The sequence below is a fragment of the Notothenia coriiceps genome, unplaced genomic scaffold (assembly GCF_000735185.1).
Source record: "Notothenia coriiceps isolate Sejong01 unplaced genomic scaffold, NC01 NC01_scaffold00012620, whole genome shotgun sequence".
Lineage (NCBI taxonomy): Eukaryota > Metazoa > Chordata > Actinopteri > Perciformes > Nototheniidae > Notothenia > Notothenia coriiceps.
The window spans coordinates 695,153-719,130 of NW_011345321.1; the positions used below are offsets into that span (position 1 = coordinate 695,153).

Below are 23,978 nucleotides of genomic sequence, written 5' to 3' on the forward strand. Positions count from 1 at the left end.
TGTGTGTGTGTGTGTGTGTGTGTGTGTGTGTGTGTGTGTGTGTGTGTGTGTGTGTGTGTGTGTGTGTTGCATGGTGACTAAATGCATGTGGGAGTTGAATATTACATCTGCACTGATGGTTTGTTTTATTCTTTATATAAAGCTCTGTTTTGATTAAAGGCTATTCCAGGACTGACCACAAAGGTATAACATTTTAATTAATACATGAATATTCTAAATGGTCTTTTATCCTGAGAAAGCATCTACATGCCAATCAAAGCATCCACATTCAATATCATGGCAGAGGTGCTCCTGCACTATCCTCATCACACAGAAATTGATGGTTGCCATTTAGGTGGAGCATAGCCATCACTGTACCAGTAATGTGTTAAATGAAGGGCTAATTATATTTGTCAATGTTCTGATGCTTTCAGACATACAGTATAGACTATGGTTGTTTTAAATGTACTTAAAAATCAGGTGTTCCCTATAAATAATGTTCTAGTAATCCTACCAATTTGAAATGAAAATAAATGAAATAGATAGCCATTCAACTGAGGCATAGTGGCCTACTTAGAAGTGTGGTAGAAGCCTAATAAACCAGAAGAGACACAATGTATTTATGAAAGTGGCACTGAACAAAAACGTTGTTGTTTTTTTTAAATCATTGCAGAAATATGTTTTTTTAAATAATAGCCAAATCTTCCTCTCTTGCCTCCCTCCTTCTGACACTCCTGACTGATCTTATCCGGGTTAGCATCCATCTTATATGACCTTGAGCAGACCTATATGACTAAGCTATTGCTTTGCTTTTTATTCTGATATATAGTCATTATAATTAATAAAAAGCCTTTCAGTATCATTAGTTCTTACATAATTACATTGAAGACAAGCCTCTTTATGATGCATGGGTTATTTTACTACTAATTAATGCAAATAATTGAGCTGAATTTTGACACTATGTCTGTCAAATTCATATTTATTTTGTTCCTTATAAGATGTTTACATGTGCAAGTAAAATCGTGTTTTTAATAAACTAATCCAGAAATACTCACATGGTTTTATTGCTGTTCCCTTGGTAACAAGCAAACCCTTGCCCTTTTAGCCTACTGGCATTCGTGTGGATCGTACCACTTTGCAGTCGAAGGGGTAATATTAGAATATGTAAGTTATAGAATGGTCTCTTTTGCCAAAAGAAAATTAAGCTAAACTCAACTTAAAGCAAATTAGATTGCAATATCACATATTTTTGCATGTATTGATATTTGTCCCGTTGTATGCTGAAATATATCGCCTTAAGGCATCTCAGCTCACCCCGGGAAACCTCGTCATCACACGGAGGATCGTACAGTAAGCTGTCAAAAGCTTGTTGCTTAAATCTGTGCAGTGCTATAGTAAAGTAATAACGAAACGAGATCGAAGTAACAAGCTATATATCTGCAAACAGAGCAAGAGTTAAACTGTTGGTGAGCAGACATTTCGGGAGCACTTGACATCGTGTTTTCGTTAGTTCGTCGTCTGTCCTAGCTGATGCGTGATAGCTGTTTCCTCTGGGAAGCGGTTCATCCGTGATGATGATGAGGTAAGCAGGTGTGCTTCCCAGCTAACAGTGTGGCTAATGTAAGCTAATAACCCGTCATGTTCAATGTTAGCCCCATGACAGCAATGTATTTCGCTTGCTAACGTTACTGTAACTAAGTATTTTCGACAAGCTAGCTAAAGTAGCCGAGGATGAGAATGCAAATCAGAGACCATGCTACCCTCGAAGTAGCAAACTGTGCAGATAACACGGTGGTGACAGGTAAGGGTCATGCTAACGTGTGTTGAAAGTCAGTGCATTTTCTGTTCCTTGTTAAAATATATACATAGCTGTATTTTGTTTACATGCTTGACATATGTGTGTGCATCTTCTCTTCCTCACTCCAGGAAATGTGTGTGGAACAGACATTAATACACAATAACTACTGTTTATCATCAATAATAATGCAACTCGTACACCAAATGAGGTCAACCAAACTAACATTTAGAAAAATACTTTAATTTATTTTAACTATCAGTACTTAAACAACTAGAGAAGAGGCAGAGTTGTTATAAGTAATCTGCTCTAGCAGTTCAGTTTACTGCCATGTCATTACTGTGTTTTATTGCAACATCATTCTCTTTTAAAGTCAGACAACTTTGTGGTCATTTGTGACAGTTAATTTGTTAATCTTGGGATTGATCATGCTGTATTTCACATAAAATCCACTTTGCAGTGAGACACATTCAGTGTAAGAAGTCATTATATATGGAAAGTGAATGGATTATGTATGTACAAGCAACATCTAGGAGTAAAATCTTGAATTAACATAGAAATATTAGTTGGGGTTGCAGGATTTTTGGATTTAAACATGCTACACAAATGGTTATTACACAAATGGTTATTACTAAACATTTCAGTATTTTGTATCGTGGCATACAAACAAAAAACAAATGTATGTTTCTCCCAGCCCACAACAGTCCACATAATGTTCTACTCTGCTTTGCATGATTAATTACATTCAACTTAAAATGTAATTAAGATTACAGACAAAAAGTTACGCCTTTTTAAATAACAAACAGACACCACATACATTACCACACTTCAAAATCGGTGACTGGGTGTTGGTAGATAATTTGTCATGTCTATATTACACATGATGCATTTAATTTCTGTTAAATAACCAAATTGTATTCATAGATAAAGAGTCAGCTGCCAGCAGTGTCTTGCTCCAAGCTGTGCACAAACAGTGCATCAGCTCCTGCCTTTCTATTGGCTAATTTCAGACTGGGAGGGTCTTCCTGGGGGCAGGCAGCAAAGCAGGAAGGGGGGGTGGCTGGAAATGTTCAGCCAGAGTTGGACAGGCAATCTGTTTTTACTGTTGTGGAGAGAAAATCTTTGGTTACTGACTCCGTGAGACAGAGAGGAGGTTAAAAGCTGTTATTTGGGTATTTTTTGTACAAGTTGGCTGCTGAAAAGTTCCATCTTGAACCTAGATTCTCAGTTATGGACAGTCTTCTTTACTGCTACATGGAGTGAGAGAGGTAGGTTTTCTTGCTCAGTTTCCTGACTTGCGCCCAAAGGAATTTGCTGCAGTATGCTGTGCGATAGCATGCAGTAAAGCTGTGTGGCTGTTATAGCAGAAGGTCTGGGTTAACAACAGCAGAGGTTTTTCTGATCCGTGCCTTTTATGTCTTTGTACATGTGTTAGCCATGTTACATTCTCAATAGAGAAACCTCTAAACTCTTGTATTCTGTTCACGAGTTAGCCACCTTTTCTGCCTCCTCAGCAACTTCCTGTGTGTTTTACCAGTGTGCGTGCTGGTTTGACTATACTGCTCTGGGTTTCACTCCCAACATGATGTGTGTTTAAGCTTTGTCTTGCTTTCCTTGTATTCTGTATGTGCTTGCTGTGCTCTCAGTCAGCAAATCTGACGGTAGCAATTTGGCACCAAGTGCTTGTGTCATCCTACAGAATCAGCAAATAGAGAGTAACTATGTCGTGGGAAAAAAGGTTTTCACGAGCAGAGAGGAAGTGCAGAAATTGTGTGTGATTCAGGATTAAATCTAATAGTCTGTTTTGGTGGATACTGATTAACAATATGTGTTACAATCAAGGCATGACACACATCCTATGGTTGGATGGGTTTGAGCTTTGTAAATGTTCATATTGCCAGATTGATTGATTGATTGATTGATTGATTGATTACCATGACACCATCCGGCTACTCAGCCCAGACTAGCACAACAACTGTGGCTCTGGTTGTAACACGGTTAACATTGTTCCTTTTCAAGAGGCATGACTGGGAGAAATCAATTGTGGTTGTGCAGACATAATATAACAACCATCATTCACAATGTGTTTTAAGTTGAGATGCCATTTTAATAATTAACATCTGAATGATCTGCTAACAAGATAACACTAGCAATATTAGCTTGACAAACATCTAAATCTTTACACAGGGCAAACATAACAAAAGCAGAAGGACTAAGAGAGATCATCATGATTAGAATGTATTGTTGAGTAAAAACATTGTATTCTTTTATTTGTATTTAAGAATGATATAAAGGTGACAAAAGACAGCACATTGGAGAAGCCGGAACCAGAGAATGAGTAGTCTCTTGGGATTCTGACTTGATGACTAAAAATATAACCAGACTAATTACAAATTATAACATTTGTTATTGTTTGACCTAATCCATTTTCTGCTGTAAAGTGCTAACGAACAAATGACTCTAGAGGATGAACAGTCTCCGGTGAATAGAAGAAAAGAAATCACATGAGATGCAGTTATAAGAATAATTGATGGTAGCTCTAAATGTGCCAACAGTAGACTAATAGCAGCATAATTCTAGTGTTGTTTTTCGGAAACATTCTCACTTTTGTTGTCTTTTATCTTTCAGATCACTAACAAAGTGCCTTTGAGAAGATATCCCTGACCTGAAGGTGGTTGTGTACATTGCCGACCTATGCTTTCTTTAAGGCAAGACACGCAGGATACCTCAGCAGCAAGCACTTTGCCTCCTCTTTGCACGACTTCAGCACCTAAAATAGAGCCATAATATATAAGAATAGAATATAATGACATGAGAATGTATGAGGTCTGCATTAATATTCCCTCACTTGTCTGATATTTCTGTGCACCATCATCTGTGGAATATACACTCAAACGTGTCTCAGTAAAAAAACAACACAGTGGTTTCCTTTTGATGGGTGATTCCTCAGAGATTGAACAAACATCTCATCGTTCTGCTCCAGCTGATGGAAGGTGGTTTTAAAAGAGGACTTTGCACAAAGAGCCAACCCACAGTTGTTGTTGTTGTATGAGACACAACTAAATCGACCGATTGCCTTTTTAAAAACTAAAAACTTTATGATTATAACCTTTGGACATGGCGTTAAACCTTTCTTCAGTCAGAGACACAAAATGGTTAACTCTGGAAGTCTGTCGGCAGTTCCAGAGAGGAAACTGTTCACGTAGTGATGAGGAATGCAAATTTGCTCATCCACCGAAGAGCTGCCAAGTTGACAATGGGAGAGTTGTTGCCTGCTTTGACTCACTGAAGGTAAGAAATGCTGTCCACACGGTATTATCTGTGAAACCTGGTTGATACTTTACTGAATGTTAAGAACATTTGTCCCTTTATAAAGGAATAATACTTCATGTAATGCAGCATTTTACTGTAGTTGTTACCTTTGTCCCTGAGTGAATGGTTTCTCTGTTGTATTATGCCAAATCAGAAATAATGCAAAGAAATGTGCTCTTCTTGAATAGGTCTACATTTATTTTTAAATACTCAAAGTGCTCTTGCAGGTTCCATCTAGCTAGCATGTCCCATCAATTACAGTGCATATCTACCATTATAACCAGAATAACAATAACTATACAGTCCTGCTATCAATACTTGTTGTCTACACAGCAATGTTCAAACAGTTACTACATAGCATGGGACAAAAACAAGCCTATGTTCCCCCCTCCCTTGTAAATGTTTTAAATAGGGGAGGGAAAGATCCTTAACTGCTACTGTCAGTTGAACGTTTTAACCCCTCCCCATAGTGAACTCTCAAATGAATATGCCCCCTATTTTAAGTTGCTATTACATCCTTTCCCCTGCAGAGATATGTCAAACTGCACAGAAAACTGTCCACTCAATGCTGTTGATGTTCCAACATGCTCCAGTGTTTGTGAAATCATATGTAACATGACCCTTTCCAAAAATAGGTTAACATGTCAGATGCCTGTCTCATCACTTATCTAATGTCGACTATAACAATTATTTCTGGCAGCCAGTTTTGAGCCTCCTGTTTGCTCAGTTGCCCTGTATCAGACCAATGCTGCCTTAATCCACTCTCACACATTTACTATCACCACACAATACAGCTTTGCCCTCAGGATTATACTTATGGTGAGTCATCGTCTTATCTCCTTACTGTAGGCCTTCTCTGTGCCCCAGTGGTCAAGGGCCCGGACCTGAGGCTTAACGCAAAGTAGCTACCTTATTCCTTTATCTAACAACAACATTATTGATTTTGCCTTGCTTGCATCAATTCTTTTTTTAAAGTAAAAAAGTAGTATTAGATGTACAACTTCTTAATAAAAGATACATTTTCACTCAGGTCCAGATTAAATTGTGCTTGATGTTGGCGTATGTTTATAGTCAAACACTAAACAACAGAGCAATTATACATAATGGAAATCATGAAATACTATTAGGATGAAGTGAGTGAATTAAATTACATTTCATCCAATTTTATCTCATTTTAGAAATACAACCTAGAATTTCAGTCTTTTCGAGAAAAGAACAAATCTGAGGTCAACCAACAGTTGTTGCAGTCATGTGATGATGTCACAGCTCTTCCTCATGAATAGGCTTTTGTCCGAGGAGTCATCAAATGTCTGTCACAGTATGGCTACTGGTAAAATGTCAACTGGTACTAACTCGCTGGGTGTAATTCAAATCAGCCTTTATTTATAAAAAGATATCAAATAGAGTTAAATGCCCAGGTTGTGCTTTATAAACATATATTTGTTTGCTCGTGTGTTGCTGTTTCGTCTTGTCCACTGGGGCATTTTATTGACACGTGATTAGTTCAAAACGATGGCCGTCCACGTCCTCTACCCACTAACCACTCCCAACAGAGTAAACTTTGTTATACAGAAGAATGAGCACATCCTTTGCTGCTTTGCTAACTGGGATCTCATGACTCCTTGTTAAAGCTTCAGAGAGGCTTGTTGATACACAGACTTGATCTGTTTTATGTTAGAGGATTCCCCTGAGCCAGCAGAGAAGTGACCATACCAACTCATAACATTAAATGCAACTTTAGCAACATTACGCCAAGACAGAATGGTTCATGTGCAACAGATTCCTCGTCTTTGACCTCAGTTTAACTAAGCTCCCCATATCTGTGGCGCCTTCACTTTTAGGGAACTGAATTACACAAGGCATACTTTCATTTCCCTACTTTGAAGCAACTGCAAAGTTGTGCAAACGTTCCAAACCAGTAAAACATTTAGACATTAGAAGGGGGGATGAACAGCTCTATTGACCCTGTGTTTACTCTGAGCTTTATCCAGACTAATGAAGCATTGATGACAGTTAATCCTACATGGAAATGTATTCAAAATAATGCAAGTAAATCCCTTAGGAGAAATGCAAATGATGTCAAATTAGTCAACTTAATTTGAATATGAAGAGCAGAGGAAGCTAACCTGTCATTATGCTAACATATCTTGATTGACAGAAATGGTTTGGTTTGGCTCATTTATACGTTTAACAGGAGGTAGCAACCTGACTGATGAGATTTATAACAAATCACCATGTTGTGTGTTGTTATGTGGCCGGTCTGCTCTTCCTCTAAGGCTCTCATATTAGTTTCAGTGCAGTCATAAAGGCAACATTGTGAATTGGATATCTGAATGGCCTTCAGTCCTTCCATTCCTCTCTATTGCATTTATATTGAATGATATTGCAGTGCAGACCTACGTCAAAGTGTTCCCTATATCAGGGTGAAAAATACAGCTGTGCAGATGTATAGTTGTGTAACCTAACTAACTATAATAACGGAGGACGATATTCTGCATCTCATTTTAAAACAAATATGAAAGCTACTGTTTCAAAAAGCACATGTAATCTCTCGTGATAAGAAGCAAAGATATTATTTGGAGGAATATAAGGATGATGAATCCGCTTTGTGCCTTTTCTTTGAACACAGGGTCGATGCTCAAGAGAAAACTGCAAGTATCTCCATCCACCTTGCCACTTAAAAACCCAGTTAGAGATTAATGGGCGCAACAACCTCATCCAGCAGAAGACAGCAGCCGCCGTGCTCGCCCAACAGATGCAGCTCATGATCCCAGGGCCCAGCCTGCAGTCTATGGTGAGGCCTCATCAACACTAAGAAGGAACTTCTAAATGTGTTCTTGTTAGAATGATACTGTTGTTGGGCCGACAAATAGCTGACCTGGTGACTATGGGGTCTATCTATTCAATTATCTGTTTACAGCTGATTAAATGTGCACATGTTCAGTCATGGGTCAGCAGCACACCAGTAGACCACATGACTGAGGGAGCTAATAACAAACACGTCAGCAGATGGAAGTAGTTTTTGCTTGCTATTGACAATTCAGCAAATGTATATTTATTTATTTATTTATTTATTATTTACACATTTTGTTTTCCAAAGTAAAAAGAAAAATGCTTTAAGTCAAGCCTGGTGTTGCCATACACATAAAGAATGATTCCAGTCACTTAGCTTATTACTGAACACTGATATCAGATCAGTACTCGGTATTGACCATTCCCCAGAGCGCAGGTGTTATTGTTGTGACTGAGAAAGCCTGATCGGTGCATCCCTACTGCTTGTCTCACTTGTAATATTTGACATCTTTTCTTATAGCCAACATTTCAATTCACACAGGGACTGGGCAACAACGCTGGTCTTGGTTACGGTTCATACATGACACCGCTGAGCCATGGAATGAGCCTCATCTCCACAGACAACCTCTCCAACAACCAGGTCCTCGTTTCTGGAAGCCCACCTGTCACGGTCCAGAGCTCCTCTTCCTCTTCATCTTCTTCTTCTCCCTCACAGAAGCTGCAGCGTACAGACAAACTTGAGGTACTCTTGCACCCCAAAGAATGATCGAACATGAAAAGATAAAGTAATAGCTTGGATGTTGACATGATCCGACTACATGCTGAACCTGTGTCCCTGTCTTTATAATGTCTCCTCTCAGGTGTGTCGCGAGTTTCAGCGGGGAAACTGTGCGAGAGGGGAGACAGATTGCCGCTTCGCTCACCCCAGTGACAGCCCCATGATTGACACCACAGATAACACTGTAACTGTTTGCATGGACTACATTAAGAGCCGCTGCTCCAGGGAGAAGTGCAAGTATTTTCACCCGCCTGCACACTTACAGGCAAAAATCAAATCCGGTCAACAGCAAGTCAATCACACCGCCGTGGCAGCCCAGGCCGCCGCCGCAGCCATGGTAAGACCCCACCCTCCTGACTTCTAAACAACATGTTTTACACAAAAACACATTACCCTGCCAATAATATGGTGTTTTAGAGGTCATTTGATTTGCCATGATATCACCGAATGTGGAGCACTATAACTCTTTATACTATAAGAATGGCACATTTAATGTAACGGCATAGCATAGAGACTTTTTCTGGATGTCCAACTTTTAAATCTTCTGTATTAAAACATATAAATTAAATTAAATGAAAAGTAAGGATCTTAATCATCCATGCAAATTCTGAACTTTGTTTCTCCTTTGATAATTAAAAACACATGCATTTCTTTTTAATCCTGTGTTTACAAACACCAGGGATGGAGACAGACCTTTAATGACGCCAGAAAACACGAAAAGGAACGATGACATTAGATTAGATTCAGCTGCTGTCAAGGGTTAGTCCTTTTTATTAAAAGGCCTGTCAATCAAATAGCTTCCAATCTAGCCCTTTCTGTTTTAATGAAGGAGCTCTGTTTTCTGCTGACATTACAAGGCTTGTGTTTTCTAAACAGGCCAAATCAAAATGTGTGCATTGTGTTTGTTCACCAAACACTTCAGAAACCGGTGCTACAAAGCAACTGAGGAACGGTTTTATTATAACACTATATTTATAGTGCAAAGTCATCTGTTAACTACAATTCTTGCCTCTATAGCTTTTCTTGGTCTGGATCTCAGTTTTAACAACAGCTTACTATAGATAGTTATTTTAAACGTAATGCATTGTAAGGTTTCTTACTTCAGTAAATTGTGTTTTCCTTGGCCTCCATAGACCATCACCTTTCATTAACATCATCTTTTATGTATTCTTACTGTAAATATACATAATATATTTGTTGCATGAAATTTACGTCGCAAGTATTACAAGATAGAGCTCCACATTCTGTGTTTTATGACATTACAGACACGGTTACTTGAGCCTTTGACTATCTCTCATACAACCAAGTCATTTTTCAGTCAACAATCAAATGTTCAGTGCTTGATGACGTGCATTACATTGTTATCGCTTCCTGGAAGCAGTCCAATCCATGTACATTATACGGTATTTCCAAATGATATAGTGTGCATAATAGCCCTGTTAGGGTCACAGTAGTGGTAGTGTTTTATATACAATAACAAATGACAGTCTAAATAGAGCAGATAGAAGATTGTGCCCTATCTTTATAAATCTGTGTTGCCATAGCTATTGATTAACTGTACATGCTGACCTACTAATGAACAAGTCTTTAGTTAATGTGTCTGTTAATCAGTTATTTTGATCACTGTGCATGCATATTGTGTTTTATGTGGTAAACTACATTCAGATTATTTTGTTTTTGTTTTCCCCTTCTCACCTATCCACAATGCTGTCCCCCATGACGCACCTCTGCTTGCTGTTACCTGTTTGTTAAACGCTTGAATCCCATTGGCCCACTGCCATCATGTGCTCGCTGCCTGCTATTAAAAGACTCAGTCGACTGCCAAAGCAATGAAGCGATCCCTCGAGGCAACTGTAGACCTGGTATTTTCACCTTTTGCTTTGGTTGTAGCTATTAATTGTACTGTGATAACTTTTCATTTCTGTCATTGTGTTTTTAAAGCTTCTTCCAGTCTCATGTAGTTTGTGTACACAGTCATCATCAGTAGCTTTAAGTGCTTAATTTGAAATACCTTTTGTTATTCCATTCATATTTGTATCCTAAAACATGCTTGATTTTTCCACTTTGTGATAACCTTTATTGTGTAGTCATGTTTGCCGTTTTTCCATATCTTTTATAAATTCATATTAAATAATAAGTGTTTAAAATAAAGCTGAATAGAGAGAGGAGACAGGTTGGTATTTCATGTTTCCTCTTGTCTTCTCTCAGGGCTTTCCCTACAGCGTCCCCCTACCAAAGAGACAAGCTTTTGAGAAGAACAGCTGGGCCAGCTCTCTCCTCAGTCCCAGTTTTTTGCACTACCAACAAGCTCTGGCCAACTCCCAGCTGCAGCAGCAGGCGGCTGCATACTACCCCACAGGTGAGCTTTAAACATGAAGTGGATTCAAAGCCAAACCGCTATCAAATACACTTTTCTTAATTATATTGTAACATGTAGTACTTTACTTAATGAATCTGCATATCTGTTAAATCTTTACTGACTGAACGCTATGGGTCTTATTTGTGTATTCTTACTGCACTAAAGATGTTCTCATGTGGGCTCATGCCAGTGTTGAACATATGTATGAGCCACACTAAAAGACTGTCCCTTTCCATTTGATAATCACACAGGTTCTGTCTTCTGCATGGCTCCCGGTAACAACATGGGTAAGTCCTTTATTTATGTTTTTATAAAATATGTCTTATTATCAATGGAGCTTTTTATTTATCTGGCTTTTTTGTTTTTGCATTGTAGGAAAACCTTAAATTAGAATCAACCTGTAATAACAACAAAACTACTCGTTAAAATGATCGGAGAGGCAGATTTTGTTAGTGTTTCCCTAAAAGGATTTTATTTGCATAATGGTTTGTTTTTGATAATCAAGTCTTGTGATATATACTCACTGTTATATATCAATAATAATGTATTAGAGTAGTCAAAGATAATATATAAATGAAAGCATTTTGCGGATTTTGCTTTTGGAATTACAAAGCACCACAGATTAGGAAATTTGATCAGCATCCCTTAGAATCACTTTTAATACTCTTAAATGTTTGACATCTTCAAAACTCCTTTAATGTCTAGTAAAAAACACTTCGATGGTGTCTGATGGCATTGCCATACATGCCGTCTCTTTCGGGATGTCAAATTCTGGACAGATTTCCTAATTAGATCTCTTATCAGTTCTCCTTTTATGTTCTTCCCTGCCGTCTCGCTTTGCCGTGTGATCACATGCCATCTGCTGGTCTAACCCAATGATGGCTCGCTGCTAATGTCATATTGTATTTGCCTGGCAAGAGAGAGAGATACATTGCTATGGTTACCATAATGCTCCACCTCCCTTTTCATTGCTTTCATGGTTCCCTTCCTGAAAAAGTCCCCATGATGTACAGTGCTACGCCTGCTACTGTCTCTGCAGCAACTACTCCCGCCACAAGTGTCGCCTACGCAGCAACAGCACCAGCCAATCAGGTTTGCTCCTTTTTTAAAGCTTTCTGTCATAAATCCTTGAGCTCAGAATAAGTGCTTCATCTTTAAATCAGGGGAGTTGCTTCATCAGCATAGCATTGCCCTGCTTGCATTGCCTGCCATTAAGCTTCATCTACCTGTAGACCTTCAGTTGAACTGGTCTGCATCTCACCTCTTTCCCCGATGACAGACATCACTTATTTAGAGTCTTCCATCTGCCAGTGGTGGTGTTGCATTTATTCTTTATGGCATGTGTTTGCTTTGTTCCATGTCACTGTTTGTCTTAATGCTTAGTAGTAGCTTTAATACTAGTCAAACTGGTTGTATTCTTCAGCTAATATATCATTAATGTTATTATTATCATCAACTGTGAAAAGATGCCATCCTGATTAAGGGGTTGGATTTGTTTTATTTATGTTTTAGTACTTCCCTTCGCCCAGACTAAAGCATATGATGTTCGATGGCTGGGTTAGCGTTAGCGTTAGCGTTAGCTGCTCCTCAAAAACAAAACCTTCATTAATTGTCTTCCTTTGTGAGTTCAAACATGTGTTCCATACATGTATGTTTAGTGTCATATGCACAAAATATAAAAAGATAATTCATGAATTATCTGGGTTAAGGTGATTGTTTATTTATTTGCCACTAAGTGACTGTGTTTTGCCCTGAAACAGATCATCCTCAAGTAACCGCCAGAAACAGAAGTCAGTGCCGTGTTGCTGCTGATAAAGACGCCAAACAACTGCTCTGTAAATATTCTGTTCACACCACACACAACGTACAACAAGCTGCATGCAGATAACATCGCTGAGGAGAAGGTTGTGGTTTGATCTCTCACAATACATTACATTAGTAGGATTATACAATGTTAGATAAGTGTCACAGAAGATTATTGTATGCACGCACCTTTGCACCTGCATTAACATGCATCCTCACTAATTTGCATAATATCCTGGTTTCTATTTCCTAAAGCAATTCTGACAAGGTCATGGGTGCATTTAGCCTCTAAATCAGCTCTAATGCAATGTGTCTCCAGTTCACATATATGATGCTCATGAATAGAAATGTCATTTTCGAAACCAATCTGACCAGGAAACACGTAGAACTCAAACAGAAACAGGTTGTGCAGCAACACCTAAACATGAACTGATATGAACACATAGGAACGTTATTCACTGAAATGTATGTAAATAATACAAGAGACAAGCATGACAGATGTAATCTGAAAACAATACATGTTAAGACCAGGTGTAAAGGGGTCCTTTTATTGGTGATTGTCAAATTGTATCCTCATAATATTGAGAAACAATTTATTTTTCCTTTCTTGAATGTGTTATGTTAGCTAAAAGGTTTTTCACATTAATGATTGTTTATCTAGTGCCAGCTTTAAATATGTCAAACAAACTAGAAAAAGCACTTATTTTAACTTTTAACTCCACATTGTAAAGTTTCCTTTTTAAATGTTCTGAGGTTATTCCAGCTAATACCTTACCCCCCCATCCCAGAACAGGAACAGTGCTCCACCTCCTGGTGTGCCTTTGCATTGCAAATACAGTACGTTTGCTGAGAGAAAAAACAGTATAATCTATTTATCGCAAATACTTTATTGCATTCAAGCAAAAATGATTCAAACATTTACATTTCCCCACTTTATTATTAAAAATAACTTTTGGAATGATCAGTAACGGTGATGGTTGATGCACCGGTTTTACCTTGCAGCCAGTTTCACAAAGATAGACTTTGACTAGGCTTAGGTCAAAATAATATTCAGATTTCAGATCCAAATGATTATGTAGGACTAGTGGTAAAATAACAACAATCAGATCAACAGAAAATGATTGGATTGAACAATTACAGGGATATTTTACTGGGAAAAATGTTCCCCTCTATTTAAGTGTGGTGCCACTGGTCAGCAGGAAGCAGGCGTCACTGATTGTTACCATGGAAACAATGGTCAGCATGTGTTGCTGATTGTTACCATGGAAACACTGGTTAGCAGGTGTCACCGATTACTACCATAGAATTACTTTAATTCTAGCCTGGTGGTAGTGTGGTTAACTTTTCAGGCTTTAAAATAAGCCTGTGTTGTTTTTGTGTAGTCTAATTAAATTTTGACTGGCCTAAAATTCAAGACCAGTCCGAAATGTCTTTGTGAAACTGGCTCCGGCTGAACATAAAGCAAACCGTTTTTTTAAGAAGAGGCTCCTCAGCCATCAAAGTCAACTGGCTAAAAGGGTGTAATAATTACTGCAGCTCACATTCAAACTAAAGCTCCTGTAATCCTGTAAGGGACAAGTAGAGTAATGTGTAAAATGTTAGTCTTAATGTTACAGTCGGTTGTCAGTACTGTATTATTTGAATGTTACAAGTGCCTGAAGAATTGTGCAGGTGAGGATATCCGTGCATATTTAAAAGGCTTTGTGTGAAAAAAATCACTTGATTTATTCTACTCTAGTTAAGTCACATTTAGAAAGAAATGTTCAGTGCACAACCCTGTGACCTAAACATTGACATTTTTAGGAGACAGGTTGCAGTGCATTAGTATTTCAAATAATAGTTTAAGTAATTCTTTCAATTAACTTTCACTGATGCTCAAATGTGTATGTGTGTTCCATGTATAAGAGTTTATATCCTGCTTAAGTTCATTTTTTTCACTTTTAAGATGATAAGTATATGACAATGTTTCCTATTTAGTTTCATGCAGTAAAATACTTTATGTAGTAAAGTAGAATTTACGGAGTTAGAAGTGTGTTGAGTTCAGTTGTGTATGGTTGGTACCACATTATGCAATTACCCATCTTTGTTTGACACTGACAGCAGACAGAGTGGGGATTGTGTCTGGTTAACTGAAAAACTAAACGGATGTTAAAAAAAACATTTTCACTCAAATATGTTACGTTCTCTTAAACATCTTTAATATCCATTTTAGTTTGCAGGTTTGGAAACAGCTTGTGCAACATCAACTTTTCCTTAAATGTTTCCGATGTCTTTGTAAGTGACTGATGAGTTTTTTTATGAAAAAGGATGTATACACCCATATGTGATTAACTCAGACAATCCACCAAGAGATGTTTCATTTGTTCACAATGTTTTCATTCATTGCAAAAGGTTTTACACATTATTGGTTGATATATAAGAAGCATACTTGCATATTTTACTAGTTTAATATTAGGAAAGAACACTTTAAAATGTATTCTCTTCTATTTTATGACGAATGTAATTTATTAAACTGAATTTAGCTCTGCTGGAGGTTCCTTTAAAGGGCCTCGCTCTGTATTAGCCTATGATAAGCCGTCTTGTGTCCAGGGATCAAATGTGGGAGCAAAGAGAAGCTTAAAACATTTCATCCCTGTCACTGCCTTGTCACCTGTGAGGGACAACCTTTGTATGAGCAAGGCCATAGAATTGCTTTTTATGTACAAAAGTGCATTGTACAGGCCACATTTTATGGAAAGTAACTTTCATAATAGGGTAACAATAGTTTGTCATTTAATTGTTTTGATGTGTTGCTGAGGCAATCTGAAGTTGCAGTGATTTAAAAACTGTTTTTTTTGTAGGGGACAACATTGTCTTTTCCCCTCACAATAACATGTTGGATTGTACTGTCAGATATTTGATTTTATTATGCCATTGTGAAACACTGTAAGTGATCCAGTGCATGAGAATATATTTTGAAATGTGATTTGTTGTGTTTTATATGGTTTCCACTGCATGTCAACATCTTGCAGCAAACGTATAATCCACCCTTAAGGAATCTGCAGTCAGAAGGTCAGGAGCTGATGGTTCAGCGACTGTTTGAACATTTATTTTCAAGATATAGTTGCTTTCAAAGTTTAGGTTGTTATTAGATATATGACATTTTCCCCTTATTTATTTTACATGCAAATAAAAAGGCATATAACCGAATGTTTGTTTCACCTTTTGGCAAAAAGCTTGAATGTCATGCACATGGAGGTTGTCTTAGATTTGGATCAGCCAGTCAAAAAGATGTTGACAGTAAGAATGTTTAGTCTGACTGACTGAAGCACTTTCTCAACCGTCAAACTGAGAGGACATGCTTTTTGTCAACTTTGCCTTATCTTGAATCTATTCATAAATCTGTCTTGTTCAGTTGTGAATTTCATTTTATCTAATAAATAAAGTAAATTTCACTGAACTTTTCTTTGAAATGATTCCTACACAAGTTTTGAGTTTGAGGCCAAAATGACAGTTTGTAAAATCAATCCAAACATTATCCTGACTAAAATGCTTGTTGACTGATATCCCACAGTAAAAGAATACTTGTACCATTCGGTTAAATCCTGGCCTGAATATAAACTGTCCCTCTTTTTTTTATAACGTGTTAAAGTTATTTTATTTGTGCTTAAGTAAACATTTCATGTGGATAGTTTTGTTCCTGTAAATTCAAACTTGTGTTAAATCTAATATTGCAAATAAATAAATGTCAAGTTAATGCTGTGCTGTGAGCTCTATTCTTTGATTTAGCACTTTCCATTTTTTTCCCATTGTTTGGGTGGGTAGAACAATTATGTATTAAATAATCGTAGAAAGACCAATAAAGGCAGCAGAAACATATATCATATTAATTGATATGACTTGTTCTATAATTTTCTTTTTTATATTATTTATTTCAGGTAGTTTTCAGGTAGTAGGCTATGTCCGGAATAATTATTATAATACATTTATTATTTAGAATAAATTCTCTTGGGATGAATTTAGTCAAGGCAACTTTATTTATATAGCACATTTAAAACAGAAGCATTTCAGTGATCATATAGGCACAGACAAATAAATAACTTCAATAAAATATCAAATAGGGAATTAATGCGATTTATAAATGTGTTTAATAATATATGATGTATACAATGACATAAATTAGACCAAAATACAGTTACAGTGCGATCATTTAATGAATTGCCACCCAGCAGATTGCAGCCTGCTCTGGTCTAAAAACAGTTAAATCATCAGACTTTATTGTCAGACTTGCTATTCAACATGCTCACATTTGGACAGCAGCAGCAGAAGCAACAAAACGCAGCGTTACCATGGCAACAGCATCCGGTGCATTTTCCTCCTCCTGGATACACATCCTCAAGCCAGGCCTGTGATTGGTCGAGCTCTCTTTGGATGTCACTGGGGCAACCGAATGATGGGGAATTTTATCACATGAACGGAAATGCAACGGCTGAATGTGACTGGCTGTTTCCCATGGCTGTTTCCAAGCGGCTTCCATTCAGAAACAAGTGATGTTTCCAGAGAGAGGAGGCTCCCCGTTGGACGGCCCGCACACCCGTCTGAGGAAGAGGGAGGGTCACTGAGAGGTTTTTTCTGCCTCGGTACGGGAGCCGAGTGGGGACCAGCTGGTTACGCAGCGGCCGTGGGTCTCCACCCGAGAGTATGGCGGCTGGGATTGCACCGGAGAGCGAGGGAGACGCGGAGACATACCAGAGATGGTGAAAAAGAAAACGAAGAGTTCTTTAATTATTTGTGTGAACAGTTTTAGTTGGAGCTCTGTTCCTGATGTGGCCTCCGGCTTGAAACATTGCGCCTGCAGTTTACACTACGGGGCTTACGCCAGCGTTTTACCAGTGCCCTCGATGGAGCAACTTTGTTTTTTTCTGATCCACAGAGAGGGGTGAGCTGAGCAGATGAAAACCAGCACGCTCCTTATCAGCGGGCAATATTTTCTTCCTCCCTGTGCACATTTTTGGACAATTGCAGTCCTCGGACGCCCGGGTAGCTGTCAGTGTCTGGCCTGCGTGGGGGAATTTCTACAATGAAATCCATCTTGGGGCAGCGAGTCTTTGTGCTCTACCATAGCTGAGCAGCGGCGAGCAAGACTGTATTATTGACAACCCGTTCAAAATGGGAAGCGAATGGTGACTGTGATTCTTGCGGGAACATTTTGAGTTCATGTCAATGACGCGCGGAGATTTGATACCTTACGATTTGATTTAATCCACGATGCGCGAGTATAAAGTGGTGGTCCTGGGCAGCGGTGGGGTCGGGAAATCCGCCCTCACTGTGCAGTTTGTTACCGGGACGTTCATAGAGAAGTACGACCCCACTATAGAGGATTTTTACCGCAAGGAGATCGAGGTGGACTCATCACCCTCGGTGCTGGAGATCCTTGACACCGCTGGTACCGAGCAGTTCGCCTCCATGCGGGACCTTTACATCAAAAACGGTCAAGGATTCATTCTGGTCTACAGCCTCGTCAACCAGCAAAGCTTCCAGGACATAAAGCCGATGAGAGATCAGATCATAAGAGTGAAAAGGTCGGTGAAGTATTAATAATGACCAGATTGTTCAGTGTGTATATTGTATGTTATTCTTCATCTTCACACACAGGGCTAGCCGATCAGTGCCTGCAGTTAAGGGTGGGCCTAGGCCTGGTCTCAGAACTGCTTGAATGAAGATGCTGTGTATCTTCAGGGCAGACTACAGAGCAACACAACATGCCTGATCTGTTTTGGTGAACTACCCACAGTGCTTGTAGAAAGGCAAATTGCACTACAGCTTTAAAAGTAATAGCATCGATCTTTAAGAGAACCCTCAACTCTCAGTGTTTCTTTAGACTTTGCAATGTTTATCGACAGTTGATCTGACAGTAACTAGCAGGACACTAGTACTGATCCACTCTGTCCACCATCAGCACTCTGAAGTCCAGCCAGTCCTCCAGTCATAACACGCTAGACGCCGTCTGTGAAGCTTCTACCCACTGAGCAAGATGCTGCAACCCCTGTGAAACACCAGGCCCACGATTCAGTGCAGAGAGCTTCAAGAAAGCATGGCTTGATATTCTGTAGGGGTTCTACGGAGAATAAGGAGCCATGATTTTAATTAACAAGCCGCACAAGGTATTTAGGAAGAGCGGCACAATGGAAAGCATGAAATCATCTAATGTCTGAGCGCTGTTACACAGATGATCCAGATATGAGGTCAGCTGTTGATTGATACACAGAAGAGGTTAGTTGAGGCTGTGTGGTTGCTTTGTCGTGTTATTGGTGTTTTAAACCTCTGGGCCAATGCAATTTGAAGATGTGATGTGCTGTTTACTGTACATTCACCTGGAAATATGGCATGATGTTAGATAACCCAGTGAGAGCCTTGATAGACCTTGTCATGGATGCTGCGGGTTAAATCACTGGTGGCAGCACCAGTGGGCTGTGACAGCGTGGGTTCATCCGTCATTGTATGTGTCAGCAGATGTGTTGCAGTCAATCTAGGGAGTCCAGTTCCATTAGAAGATGTTCTTAAGAAAAATCATATTTAAAGCAGTGCAGCTTAAAGCTCATACTGTTAACTGATACAGCTCATTACTTAAGATAAGATTCAGCCTAAGGACAGTGCAGCCAGTCCAGGCTTAGAGTTGTATTGTAACTCGGTTTTATTGTTTATTTTCTGTAAGGTAATCATCAAACATTATTTTTGTTAGTTTCTTATAGTCCTTATCACATAATTGGATCAAGATAGATTTTTAAGTGCACCTTGTAAAAAGTCCTATAAATCTCTGGCTCTGGTTGAAAGAATGAGGTCAACATGTTTCCCCCATATGAGTTGAGAATGAGGATAGGTATTGTGTGTGTGTGTGTGTGTGTGTGTGTGTGTGTGTGTGTGTGTGTGTGTGTGTGTGTGTGTGTGTGTGTGTGTGTGTGTGTGTGTGTGTGTGTGTGTGTGTGTGTGTGTGTGTGTGTGTGTGTGTGTGTCTTCTTTATATGTAAATGTGTGCGCTCACACAGCAGATGCTGCCAGGCTGTTATGTGATTTCATATTTAACACTGAGTCTGGTGCTGATCTCTAATATCACAGCAGAAATTATTTCCTGTAGCAAAAACATCACAACTGCTGCTCATAGTTTGATTCTGAATCCTATGCTTCGTGTAGACAATGAACACTTTAGATGTGCTGGAAATAGAGGATATAGAAATGTCAGGTCCGTAATTCAATGCCCTTTGTGCAGTTCTCCTTTAATTGTCTTCTGAATGAAAGTATTTTCTTTGATTATTCAAATACTTCTTTATTTGTTATAAAGAATATATCAAAGCTATGTGATATACTTAAAACATCAGCCAAGAAACACATTTCAGTCAAATATTTTGTTTAAGATCAGTAAAGCTTCAGCCGTTTCAAAACTACGCACAGAAGATTTATTTTCTTAGAAGCTTCTGTTGACAGCATGTCTTCTGCTCCTGATAGAATGCAAACACACAATAGTAAACACAACACATTCAGTATGTCTACAAATACTGTCTCCTGTTTTAGTTGACGTGAATTATTTTCTTGTCTGAAAATTGGAATAGTACTGTACCACAAGTAGTTTATTTTAGTAGTAGCATCGGTGTGTTGTAATCATCACTTTGTTATTTGCACTGCATTGTAACGCCACAGTTGTATGACTGGCTGTGTAAGCCAACATTAATGTATTTCAGAAGTTACATTTGAAGGTTAATAGCATGCTTTCTTTCCTTACTGAAAAAAATACCTTATCGTTAATTGCAATCTTAAAACCTAATGCTGTAATGCAACAAGTCCAGGCATGTTCTTGGGTTTGTTGAAGGGGATTGTGGGATATGTAGGCAATCTGTAAATGCAATAGAGGACAATACGGGCTAACACATCAAACATAACGGACACATCGAAAAAGCCCCACTGTTCAAAATATCACAGACCAATGAGAGAAAAGAGGTTAAAGGGTAGAATATAGCCAGATTGTTCTAGTTGATCTACAAACAAATTAAAGGTTAAATAACACATTTTCCAGTTCTAGCTCCTCAGGTGGGAGAATTAGCTGCTTCTCTGTCTTGTTTCATCGTAATTTGAATACATTTTGGACAAAACAAGACTTTTAAATATGTCATCTGGGCTCTGGGAAGTTTGTGATTTGTGGCATTTTTCACAAATGTATGACTAAACTATTGATAAATCAATATATTATATAAGTATATTACTACATGAATCAATAATGATGAATATATTTGTCGGTTGAGAACTATCATTTTTCTTCAACATTGTATATGAGATGGTTTAAATTGAACCAGTAGAACTTGGACCACAGCTTGTGACAGTTTTCTCTAATTTCTTTGAACTATTGCATTTGTTATGTTAACCTCCGCAGTCATTCTTTTGCTGCACAATACACTGTTGTCATAGCTTCTCACGCCTGTTTGTCTCCATTGCTGACATAACACTGGTGACACGTCACAGCAGTTTTGGCATTCTCTCAGGTCAGAGGCACGGCTGTGCGTCGCTCTCACTCTGAACCCTGTCAGCATCTATCAGTTTGTGCTGTTAGTGGCTTTAGCACAGAGGCCAAGGGTGCACATGATTACACCAAGACTGGCCTGTATCCACTGGGGACCTCATCACTCCTCCCTTCAGCTGCAGTTAACTATACACCAGGGATATATGGGGACTTAACAGAGCAGTTCAAAAGCAGTGACATGGTCAGAGGATTGTGACATAGGTTACTGTTATAAACCTCTGCTTCTGTAAACTCAGCATTCTACTAAGGCTTGAAAACTTGTTCATGTGCCAACTGGTTGAAAGGATCAAGATCAATAATTGGAGAAGCATCAGTCTCCCACAGATATCCCCTTTATTCTGTTTCTGTTGAGAGAACTGGGCAAAATAACTGAGATTAAATTTAATTGATGATTACTTCAAAGTTGACATTGATTTCAAAAGTCTGCGTTTAAGGCAGGACACAAAGGTGTTTCTTTTATATCCAACAAGTTGTTTCAAATCTATCTTGGGCGTCACTAGTAAGAGCAAATGATATACAGTACAGGGATAGAATCCCACATTAACTAACACAAAACACAAGTGACATTTTTAGTGGCATGGCTTTAGGATTGGAAAGTCCAGACAGAAAATCTCAACAACTATTGGATGGATTGTACTAAGATTGTGTGCTCATTGTGCTCAGAGGAAAAGCATTGCCATCTTTCTCAGCTGTACTTTAAGTTTAATGAAAATGATTTGCTAACTAGGCCAGCCTAAATATCACCATGTCAGCACTGTCGTTGTCAGCATTTTGCCATGCTAGCATGAACTAGAAGACAGTGTACCCCAAAATACAACACTTCCTCTAATGAATTTTATTACGGTTTTGTCAAGCTAAATTGTTGAATGCCTATTTATCTGTAGCTTAACTGCGTCTTCAAACATACAAAGCTATCCATGTGACCCATTGTATGTGCTAGTAATATATCAAGTAATGTATCAAATAGTTGATTTAATGCAGAGATCTGTAAAGCGGAGTTTCTCCACAAATAACTTGGAATTTGCTGTTTACTGTATCTGCTCATTCATTTCTTGGAAATAGGTCATTCAACATGAAAAGAGGGTACACAATTACCAATACAAGACCAATTGACTAAGGCAGCTCGAACAATTATTCATATTATCTTGTACAAGACTCTCATTGATGCTACAAACTGAATATATATCCCATAAAGTCCAGTTCTGTATCACAGAGCTTCTCTCAAAGGCTGATGTCAAACTGTGCACTGCAATCACACAGTGTGTGCTAGTTACTAACAAAATGCCACTGAGCTCTTCTTATAGAAGCCCATTAAAAACTGAAATTGACTTTTAAGCTGTTCCAATGGATAATCACATAGAAAAAAACAAGCAATTATGAAAACAGCCAGGCAATCATCCCTCTAGGCATAAGTGGTTTATATATTTATTTTTTGTAAAGTCAAATCATGAATGAATGTTTAAGAAATCCTTCTGAAAATCCCTGAAAGTCAGTCAGCTCATATGCTCTTTAGTTTTACGTGTCCTAATCTATGCAAAGTGTGCACATTAACCTTTACATGATGTCCAACAGCAATCAACAAAGTAAAAATGTGTACTGTATATTTGTAAAGTGATTTGAAAGAAAAACGTAGAGATTTTTCTGAAACTAGGCCAATAGTGCCAAAATAGAATAATATCCTGAGTCTAATGTTTAATTTTCAGATCAATGAATGAGCTACTGAAGTATTCAAAGCATATTACTCTCCTTTCTTACCATCAATCAATCAATGTTTATTTATATAGCCCAATATCACAAATGTTACATTTGTCTCAGTGGACTTCACAGTTTGTACAGAATATCAGTATGACAATACGACACCCTCTGTCCTTAGACCCTCACATCGTACAAGGAAAAACTTCCAGAGAAAACCCACAGTTTAAAGGGAAAAATGGGAGAAACCTCAGGGAGAGCAACAGAGGAGGGATCCCTCTCCCAGGACGGACAGACGTGCAATAGATGCCATGTGTAAATTGAAAACATAGGTAGTCCAAATGTTTGGAAATGCATGTGTGTATAATAGGAAGATGAATCCACGAGGATATCCATCCAGGACTTATGATCCAGGACCACAGCCACGACTCAAGATCCAGGGCTCGCGATCCATGAAACAGGACCGCAGGATCATCCATGACTCCGGATCCCGGCGTATATAGACACCAAAAAGAAAGAAATTTGGGGAAGCTGGGTTAATCGGAACATGAGAGTACACAGGTATAGACAGAGAGAAGGAAGAAGTAAGATGTCCCCCGACAAACTAAGCCTATATCAGCAAAACTAGGGGCTGAATCTAATCAGCCCTAACTATAAGCTTTATCAAAAAGGAAGGTCTTAAGCGCACTCTTAAAAACGGATAGGTTGTCTGCCGCCCGAACACAAACTGGAAGCTGATTCCACAAAAGTGGAGCTTGATAAGAAAAGGCTCTGGCTCCCATTGTACTTTTAGAGACTCTAGGAACAACCAACAACCCTGCATTCTTGGAACGCAATGCCCTAGTAGGACAGTAGGGTATAATGAGTTCTTTAAGGTAAGATGGCGCCTGCCCATTAAGGGCTTTGTAGGCGAGAAGAA

At 38.6% G+C, this 23,978-nt stretch overlaps 2 protein-coding genes across 7 annotated transcripts in view; both read left to right on the top strand.

Moving 5' to 3' along the window:
• Nucleotides 1-1,320: 1,320 nt before the first annotated feature.
• LOC104947512 (muscleblind-like protein 2a) lies at nt 1,321-16,555 on the top strand. Of its 6 annotated transcripts, none has more exons than XM_010773553.1 (10): nt 2,844-3,042; nt 4,403-5,065; nt 7,716-7,880; nt 8,400-8,621; nt 8,740-8,994; nt 10,466-10,519; nt 10,866-11,016; nt 11,268-11,303; nt 12,014-12,108; nt 12,777-12,887. In XM_010773553.1, exons 2-10 carry the CDS (start codon nt 4,892-4,894, stop codon nt 12,789-12,791), a joined length of 1,167 nt encoding a protein of 388 aa, XP_010771855.1. In that variant the 5' UTR covers nt 2,844-3,042; nt 4,403-4,891; the 3' UTR covers nt 12,792-12,887. The 6 variants fall into 6 exon arrangements, with proteins under 6 accessions (XP_010771853.1, XP_010771855.1, XP_010771857.1 ...); XM_010773555.1 differs by having other exon boundaries at nt 12,056-12,108; XM_010773551.1 differs by lacking the exons at nt 2,844-3,042; nt 12,014-12,108 and adding an exon at nt 1,321-1,561 and having other exon boundaries at nt 12,777-16,555.
• Nucleotides 16,556-17,374: 819 nt separating this feature from the next.
• The window catches only part of LOC104947513 (ras-related protein Rap-2a), an 11,448-nt gene continuing 4,844 nt past the window's right edge, over nt 17,375-23,978 (top strand). The window contains exon 1 of the mRNA XM_010773557.1: nt 17,375-18,380. Coding sequence (XP_010771859.1) covers nt 18,067-18,380 — 314 coding nt within the window. The 5' untranslated portion in view covers nt 17,375-18,066. The remainder of the gene's footprint in view (nt 18,381-23,978) is intronic.

What these genes read in the sequence shown, in the direction of transcription:
- LOC104947512 (XM_010773551.1), top strand. Translation starts at nt 4,892, where the DNA reads ATGGCGTTAAACCTTTCTTCAGTCAGAGACACAAAATGGTTAACTCTG. An exon ending in CCTGCTTTGACTCACTGAAG is followed by an intron (nt 5,066 to 7,715) that starts GTAAGAAATGCT and finishes CTTTGAACACAG; the next exon opens with GGTCGATGCTCAAGAGAAAA. An exon ending in GGCCCAGCCTGCAGTCTATG is followed by an intron (nt 7,881 to 8,399) that starts GTGAGGCCTCAT and finishes CTTTTCTTATAG; the next exon opens with CCAACATTTCAATTCACACA.